Source organism: Octopus bimaculoides, chromosome 1, assembly GCF_001194135.2.
Source record: "Octopus bimaculoides isolate UCB-OBI-ISO-001 chromosome 1, ASM119413v2, whole genome shotgun sequence".
Taxonomy (NCBI): domain Eukaryota; kingdom Metazoa; phylum Mollusca; class Cephalopoda; order Octopoda; family Octopodidae; genus Octopus; species Octopus bimaculoides.
In genome coordinates this window covers 131,738,890-131,748,739 of record NC_068981.1, presented here as the reverse complement: position 1 = coordinate 131,748,739, position 9,850 = coordinate 131,738,890, and the positions used below count along the sequence as shown (strand labels likewise).

The following is a 9,850-nucleotide window of genomic DNA, read 5'->3' as shown; positions in this document are numbered from 1 at the left end:
TGTGCGGGTGGCACATAAAAGACACCATTTCGAGCGTGGCCGTTTTCGTGCGGGTGACACGTAAAAGCACCCACTACACTCTCTGAGTGGTTGGCATTAGGAAGGGCATCCAGCTGTAGAAACTCTGCCAAATTAGATTGGAGCCTGGTGTAGCCATCCGGTTTCACCAGTCCTCAGTCAAATCGTCCAACCCATGCTAGCATGGAAAGCGGACGTTAAACGATGATGATGATGATGATGATGATAATTGATGAATAAAATACACTGTAAAATTCACGCATCCTAAACTCCAAATACTGAATTAAAAATAAAGTTACCTTCTCAAATTGTACCAACTCATAAGGGCTGGTTTCTCAGTTTCATGGTATATATATTGCCCATATCCTGAACAGGACACCAGTTCTTCACAGGATTACTCATTTTTGCCAGCTGAGTGAACTGGAGCAATCTGAAATGAAGTGTTTTGCTCAAGAACACAGCATGTTGCCTAGTCCAGGAATTAAAACCACAATCTTATGATCATAAGTCCATCACCCTAACCACTAAGCCACATGCCTCCACTTGCTGAACTCTTTAAACATGAAACTATATAAAGAGCAGCAATAATTGACATCACCATCATCATTTAACATCTGTTCTTCATGCTGGCATGGGTTGGACAGTTTGACAGGAATCAGCCAGCTGGAAAGCTGCTTGGGTTCCAATTGTCTGCTTTGGCATGGTTTCTATGGTTGGATGCCCTTCCTAATGCCAACCACTTTACAGAATGAACTGGGTGCTTTTAACAGGACACTGGCATGGGCACTTTAATGTGGTATCAGAACCTATGAGCCTGCAAGACTAGGATTTTCAGCTGAGAGAGGGACATAGAGGACATGCCTGCATGCATGGATGATCATGATTTTTACTTAGCTTGACATGTCTTCTCAAGCATAGCAAACTGCCAGAAGTCTCGGACATGTATGCTTATGTTCAGAAAGTATTAAAAATGGTGTCATGCTAACAAAAATCCTATTTTAATAATGTAACAGTGAGCTGCCCCTAGTGCACTTTCTATCAAGCAACCAAATTTCCCTAAAATACAACAACCTGTCTTATGTATTTAGAGTAAAGTTTCATTAATCTAGTATTCAATAGTCTGACAGTTTTTGTTGTTACACATTAGTTTTAAAAATTTATTCCTAAGCATTTAATTTTCGTATGTACAAGGTCTAATCAATAAGCATCCGGTCTGTTGCCATAGTAACAAAGCAAAAGCAGGTAGAGTGAAGTTGCTTAGCACAGATTGACCTTGAACTCTGCTGTGCATGCACACTAAGTTTTAATGTTCTAGCTCACTGCCACTGTTTACAGCAGTGCTTGGAAGGAAGGTGTGTAGCATGTGATCATCACATTGACCATGACAGAGAAGGCTGAGCAGAAAATCTGCATCAAATTTTGCCAAAAGCTTGGCAATACCTGCTCAGAAGCACACACAAAGTTTTCCCATTTCTTGACACAATCAAGGAGATTTTGAGCAACTGAAACCCGAGGGTCTTTTTGGTCAGCTGAAAGCAGTTTTTGCACAAACTTGGCAGACACGCGTCTCATACCCAAATCTTCATTGATAATGGACTGAACTGAACCGTAACTAATCTGCACATCCTCTGCTAACTCATGGATGGTGATTTGATGATTTCCCCTCACAGCTGCATGCACAGTTGTGATGTTTTTCTCAGTTCTGCTAGTTATGGGTCTCCCAGAACGTTCATCAATATCAACATTTTTTCGGCCATCTTGGAAACGTCTGAACCACTCATACACTTGTGTGCAGCTCATACACTCCTCTCCATGCACTTTCTGCAACTTTGCATAGGCCTCTGAGCAGGTATCACCATGACAACTTTCTTTGTCATGGTCAATGTGACAATCACACACTACACACCTTCCCTCCATGCACTGCTGTAAACAGTGGAAGTGAGAATATTAAAATTTAGTGCACATGCACAGCAGAGTTCAAGGTCAATCTGTGGCAAGTGGCTTTACTCTGCACACTTTAGCCTCGTTACTATGGCAACACTCCGGATACTTATTGATCAGACCTTGCGTATATATACACATATATATATATACACACACACACAAAAGAGTTCTAATCCAGGGTGGTGGATTAGCAGAACTTTTAGAGTATTGGGCAAGATGCCTTGAGGTATAAGTACTGGCACTGTGTTCTGATAATAATGCTTGCAATGTCACTTATGCCAAGCTGTGTCAGCCCTAAGGCAGCTGCACTTCCCTTGGATAACATCAGTGGTGTGGAGAGAGCAGACTTGCTTGCATGGACAACTGCCAGTCTTCCTTCAAAAAACCTTGCCTAGGAGTGTACATACCTTGACTGGACCCTTTGCCCCAGGTTAGCTCAATCCCTTGGACCTTATCTCAAACAAAGAAAATAGATCCATTTAAATCAACTTTATAACACATTTAGGAGTCAGTAGAGAAATGACTATGTTAGTCACTAAGACTAAAATAACTATATTTGTAAGTGCAATCTTACTATGATTAGTTAATTTCAATGCTAGCGCAATATAATTATCTTCAATACTGATACCCTACCATCATTATTTTGACAATCATCATCAATAATTTAGTTAAAGACTGATACATACCAATAGGTTCAACAAAATGAAACAGTTTGTCCATGATGGACAATGCTGCTTTATACTGTCTGTGATGATAAAGTACAACAGCTTGGTTGTAAAGAACAGCACTGTGGTCAACATCATCTAAATTATTGAGGTTATCTATATTGATGTGTTCCTGAAAGAAAAGAGTGTTGTTATAGTAATATAACATTTACTCAAGTTACATAAGTCAGCTTGATATTGGAATATAAAAAAATTAAAGCTGGTTTTTTTCCCAAAATATTTTCACTTCCTTTTTTACTTTCTGGGTGGAATTTCTAATTATTAGCACTCAGTCGGTTATGACAAGAGTTTCAGTTGATCTGATCAGCATGGAACAGCCTGCTCATAAAATTAACGTGAAAGTGGCTGAGCACTCCAAAGACATACGTTCCCTTAATTTCGTTCTGAGGGAGATTCAGCATGACAGAGAATGTAGCAACGCTGGTCTTTTGAAATACAGGTACTGAGTGGACTGGAGCAACAGGAAATAAAGGCTCTTGCTGAAGGACACAACACACCACTGGGAATTGAACTTATGATCTTATGATCATGAGTTGACTACCTTGACCACTAACCCACATGCCTACTCTAATTAAAAATATCAACTAGGTCGTTCACAGCTGTATAGTTTAAGAATACTGTTTACAACATCTAGAGGAAGTCTCCCATCATCACTAACTGGATGTTTACCCATCACTGCATCATATGAAAAACAGTGTGTTTGTGTACCACACAACCTGCCAATCCACTTTGCCTTCTAAACTTCTACTGAGCCATCTAGTCCATGATCAAAAGAGTATCTACAGCTAACCTTTTACTATTCTCCTACCCATTTACTCACTACTCCTCAATCAAGATGGCTCTTTATGTATAGCAACTGCATATAAAGCATTTGGTGATTGACCTGCTTGAATAATGTTTGACAGTAGAAGTGTTTGATAGCATAAAATTGGTGAGCACACCAATATTTTGCTTAATCTGATACAAAATAGAACTACAATGTTATAAATGTCCATGACTTATTGAAATAGTATGACAAGTGTTGGTGATATACTAAGACAATAAAAGGTATACTGTATGGTAATGATGATAAAGATTTCATAAAATAATGGTGATAATTCATGAAGTGGTGTTGGATGTTAGCTCCATGTTAGTGTTGACCAAGTATACCTCTAACATGCAAGGTATCAGCTGAATGATTAAATGCAATGCATACAGCTATATCACTTCATATGCCATACCTCTGTCCAGGTGAGGACTACACCACACATTCTGAGCATGTTGTATTCTTTCGGTCCAGGTTATAGATTCTGGTAGTGGTTACAATCAAGACAACCAAGATGAACTTAATATGAAGACTGATGCTGCTCTGAACTTATTATTGGTGCTGTGTATCCCAGCACAATATCTGGAGCTAACGAAGCTATTGATGATGCTTCTATTAGTAGGAATTACATACAATATATATAATACCTCTACCACATTCATATGTTATAGAGGTTTTATACTTTTACTTTCTGTACATGTGTAGTATATTTTATGTTGTTATGTATGAAGGTTGGTTGGTTGTATGAAATGTTTCCTTGTGTTATAGTAAGGAAGGAGACTGGATTTAGCAGGTGCTACTGTATGTCTGTTGTTTTGGAACCAGATTTCTTGGGAGTTGATATTCAATTAGAGAAGTTGTACAATTGTATCTGGTTGGGAAGATGTGACTGTGATGTCATCTACATATGAGGCTGTTGACAATATAATGTATTCTGAATAAACAACCTTGATGGACATATGATGTTAAATATATATTTTTCAGTAATATAAATCACTGATTTGACATGGCATAACAGGAAAGAAAATATATATGAACGAAATTAATGTTTTGTTGAAAGAAGTCAATGAGTTAAGAATGATAAAAGTGTGCTCCCAGTTGAGCTGTTTCACTTCAATTAATCCTTATTCTTGTGATTTCTAGCTATCACCAATAGTTTGGAGGATGAGTTCTTTCCTTATTACATGAAGATGAAGTCTTCATTAAGGATGACACACATTTTAATTTTCAACACCAATAAGAAAGTAATGTATAAAATTAAAACAAAAACAACTTACAAGTTGGCAAACTGAGGCAAGACCATGTTTAAATTCTGAGACTTTGGTAAACTTGGACTGATAGAATTCTGCTACTGCTTTGTTGTGAGTAACTTTTGAGTCCTTAGACCGGTTGACCAATAATTTATTTAGTATATTGATACAGTTGTCATATTGTTGTTTATTAAATTCCTGCCAGGCTTGTTTGGCCAGTTCACCTTGAGCATCATTTACAGGTAAACCTGACATGTTGCTATTACTTAGCTCATCACATTCTGCCATTGTACACTAGAAAACCAAAAAAAGTAAAACAGTTAAAGGATGGTTGTCATTACAAAATCTTTCATTTATTACTTGGGTAAGAAACCTTTTTGTAATGTTGACTGATCAGCCCTAAAACATTTCCTTTATTGACTTCAGTAAGTTGAAAATTAACACAATTATGATTTATATTCAGACATGTGAACTATTATACTAAATATGATTAAAACATTTACCTTTCACTTGTGTGGAAAGTAAAAGAATGTTTACCTTCCACATGCCTAAAAGAATGTTTCTCATTAAAAGATGATTAAATATTTACACATCTGTAAAACTACAAGATAATACATGGTTAATTCACAACAATAAAAATTGTATTTGACAGAGTAATATGAATACTAATGAGTGAGCTGAAAGAGTATTAAAAAGTTGCCATGAGAAATGGAAAGTTTAACATTTTGGAATCTTACCCATCAACAGAGTAGAAAAATATGAAAGTGTTGTTGGACTGGCTATAGGAGGTGAATGAAGCCAACAATACCTTTATGTTTCTTCTCTCCATTGAAGAGCAAAATTCTGAAATGTTAGATCTTCTACTCCTCACAGTAACCAAATTTATTAACATTCTACATAGTCATTCTGATAATTGTCTAATATCTATCATTTCATTTCATAAAAATATCTATCATATTTATGACTGAATTGATAATTATTGCGGTTACCATAGTTAAAAATACTAATAAATTTAGTTACGATGAGCAGTAGAAAGTCTAAATTTTGGGGATTTTACTTTCCAATAAAGAGCAAATACAAAGATGCTGCCTCATTCACAGCCTATGGCCAGACCAACAACACCTCCATATTTTCATTCTCTGTTAAAAGACAACATCTGAAAATACAGGTGTTTTGGTATTTGTTGTCATAATTTACTCTGGGGTAAGATTAGGTATTAATTATTTGTGATAATCCTTCCCAGGAGATTTATCTCTCAGCTAGTCAGTAGTAAAACCATAATTAATTAGGGAACTAACTGAGCTGCAAAATGAAGTAGGTAGCCCTCTTTAGACTATCTTCCTTCTTTAAATATCTTGTTACCATGTTTCTTGATTCAATTAATTTGGAAAATATTGAAGAATTCAGTAAAATAAATTCATCATTATTAAGCTAGTGTTTAAATCAACATGAATTTTTAATAGAAGGCTTTAATTCAGATGACTTTAACCCTTTAGCATTGAGATTACTCTGTCAAATTAAATACTTATTTATTTATATTGTTTTGAAATAATCATCTGAAATCTTGTGGCTTTGAGATTTCGATGATGTGATTGTTTATTTTCAGAATGGCATTGTGGAATATGCATAAGAGGTCAGGCCTGGTCAGTTTGAATATAAAACAGGGAGAATATTTGGGCCAGATATGGCCTATTTAAATGCTAAAGGGTTAAAGCAAGAAGTTTTTATCATAAAAAAGGAACAACCATAGACAGGTTAGTATCGAAAGAGTTAAAACAGTAACCACATACATTAGTTGCTAAATCTTAGAACATACATTAGTTGCTAAATCTCAGAACATACATTAAGTGTTAAATCTTAAAAATGTGATGACTTTAACAAGAAATCATGAGTTGGTGACATGTGTGAAGCACCCATGCTGGTAACACATAAAAGGCACCTGTGCTGCTGACATGTAAGAGGTGCCAGTGACATGTAAAAGGCACCTGTGCCAGTGACACAAAAAAGACACCCAGTACACTCTATGGAGTGGTTGGTGTTAGGAAAGGCATCCAGCTGTAGAAACCAAGCCAAAACAGATGTGTAGATCTCCAGTTAACCAGTTCCAGTCAAACCATCTTATCCATGCTAGCATGGAAAATGGATGCTAAATGATGATGATGAAGTGTGAGTACTACTTAGGTAAACTGAAGAAAGTAGGACAATATAAATAAGGTTTGAACTCATGTTCATCAGTCTTGCACGTGTTGTATCACTCCAAATCAGCTGTAATCAAGCAGACTGGTTGTCAAAGACATTCTAGCCAGCCATGACAACCTGTCTTGTTGCTCACTCACAAATGAGTTTTCAGATTAAATAATCCAGTTGGGTCAATTTTTATAAAAAAAGATGTAAGAGATGATGTGAAAGATTTAGCTGCTATTTATAGCAGGTCAAACAATCTTGTAGAGACTGCCTTGTGATAACTGCATAGGTAGAGAGCATTTATGGGTTTATGCATGTAAGGGAAATATACATCTTTTATCTGCTTCAGTCATTAGACTGCAGCCATGCTGGGGCACCTACTTCAAGAGTTTAAATGAAACAAATTGATCCCAGTACTTTTGTCAAGCGGTGGTGGGGGACAAACACAAAGACACGTACATAGGTATATATACAATGGGCTTCTTTAAGTTTCCCTTTGTGCAGCACCTCAGGCAAGTGTCTTCTATTACAACGTTTGGCCAATCTAAGCTTTGTGGGTAGATCTGGTAGACAGGAACTGAAAGAATCCCTTTGTGTGTGTGTCTGTCTGTCTTCGTGCTTTGCGTTGGTCCAGAGCTATTGTAGAGGATACTAGCTCAAGGTGTCATGCAATGGAACTGAACCTAGAACCATGTGTTTGGGAAGCAAACTTCTTACTACACAGCCATGTCTATTCCACACACACACACACACACACATATATATATATATACACACACAGTGGTAAGCCCAGTACTTATTCTGTCAGTCTCTGTTGCTAAACTGTTAAAGTATGGGGATGTAAACAAACCAACACCAGCTGTCCAGCGATGGGTGGGGGAAAGCAAGCACGAAGACAGACAGACACACACACAAAGGGATTCTTTCAGTTCCTGTCTACCAGATCTACCCACAAAGCTTAGATTGGCCAAACGTTGTAATAGAAGACACTTGCCTGAGGTGCTGCACAAAGGGACTGAACCCAAGACCATGTGGTTGCAAAGGTAACCTCTTACAACACATCCATGCCTGTGCCTATGTCAAAGATCTCCAGTGACTGGAGAAGATGTACAATGCTAACCTATGAGAAAGACTGCAGACAACATACATAGTTAAGGAAATAACTAAACATCAAATATAGGGGACAGAGAGCGCAGGCGAACCATCTCTGTTGATGTGGATTTGTAATGTCAATGAGTAAAACATGCCGGATTTAAAAAATACTAGAATCTGTGGTAATGGAAGATCATGGGTGACTTCTGATAGAATGGCTAGTCAGATAACGTGTTGGTTCTTAGACGTATAAAAAAACAGAACCCATCCAGTCCAGCATGAAAACATGCACACCGCAACAATGAAAAAGTTAAAGATATGGTCATAAAAAATATTGATGTTAATGTGATGTCTCTTAATATGACACCATCATATTTTTATTTATTTATTTTTTAATTATAGTAAGAATCGAATAAGTTTGCAGTGGATCAGATTTCCATATATTTTGACACGTTAAGTTTAGCATAGGTGAGATTTAATATTTCTGGTTATTTTTTAGTACATACCAACCTCATAAAGCTTAACTGTCAATATGGTTACTCTTCATCTAGTATGCATCAGCTAATGTTTACATCAATAAATTCATTTTTCGGCATGCAATGATTGACATTTTTATTTTCTCAACCCACCTGCACGTTAACTCTCACAGAAATTTACACTGCACTATCACCAAACCATAATGAAATTTATTCTTTACTAGATGATATCCACAACCGTCAATGTTGAGGGAAACCGAGCTATGTTGCCAATAAAAACAATATTTTAAACCTTTTCTAACTGGTGTCTTTGGGTACTACATCGCTAATATCAATCTCCAGCACTGTTAACACCTAATTTGCAGGGCATACAAATTAACAGTTCCGTTATAGTCGCTAACCATTAATTTCATGAGTGAATTTCAACACACTGACTCTCTCACTACAGATCGAACACGGCCATGATTTAGGAGGTACCATCTCTATATAACCACGGATATTTGCCTATGAATTACTTTTGTAACTTACTGCCTTTCCACATGGTACTTAGTCAACTATGAAGTTGAGACAAGATCAAGTTTTTTGATTTGATAATTGTAACAAAACTTCATCTTATAATTTAGTCAGCAACTGCAACTGTCTCTTTCTCTCACACAAATACAAGTGTATAGTACACGCCAAAAAGCAGCTTAAATAATCAATCTTAGACTAAGGAGGTTTTAGTTCTAAGAGTAGATCCAGCTATAACCACATAGATTTTTAAACTTCTACAGTCGATAGATAAATATGTGGACAGGAACGATACCCAAGCCTACCCATAAAGAAAAAAAAAAAAAAAGAAACTTTTACTGACGGCTATTAAGAAGTAAGAACACAATATTAAACAATTGTACAAGTTAATCCTTTAACTCATGGGTTAACAACTTAGTAAATAACTTATCTATAAGGTATCTGGGGAATTATACGAAGCACTTGATTAAACAATTACAAACATATTAGATGTATCACATTAAAAATATACATCAAATTATGAGCTAGTAACTATCAATTCATCAGAGAATATTACTGCAGAAATGTTTCATATTATTACACGTGCAAGATCAGAGGTTCACAAAGATTGGTTAGAATTTGTTTTGGTATTGTTATTAATTTTCATTTTAGAAGAAAATAACTAAGATTGAAACCGCAAGCAGAATTCCTTTACTCTCATAATAATGCATTTCACCTAAACTAGTTAAGGAAATGTAGTCTTATGGAAAATCATATAATTTCAGTAGCAACATCTACGAAAAACTGCTTATGAAGGCAACACAAGCTATTTATAATATAATACAAATATGATTTAATATAACACAC

General features: G+C 36.3%; 1 protein-coding gene across 2 annotated transcripts in view; it reads right to left on the bottom strand.

Annotated features, from left to right (window-relative positions):
• The window catches only part of LOC106882617 (CCR4-NOT transcription complex subunit 10), a 59,806-nt gene that overhangs the window by 27,331 nt on the left and 22,625 nt on the right, over positions 1-9,850 (bottom strand). For both annotated transcript variants that reach the window (XM_052970699.1, XM_052970704.1), the window contains 2 exons: positions 4,770-5,036; positions 2,649-2,799 (listed from right to left, as the gene is read on the bottom strand). In XM_052970699.1, coding sequence (XP_052826659.1) covers positions 2,649-2,799; positions 4,770-5,030 — 412 coding nt within the window. In that variant the 5' untranslated portion in view covers positions 5,031-5,036. The remainder of the gene's footprint in view (positions 1-2,648; positions 2,800-4,769; positions 5,037-9,850) is intronic.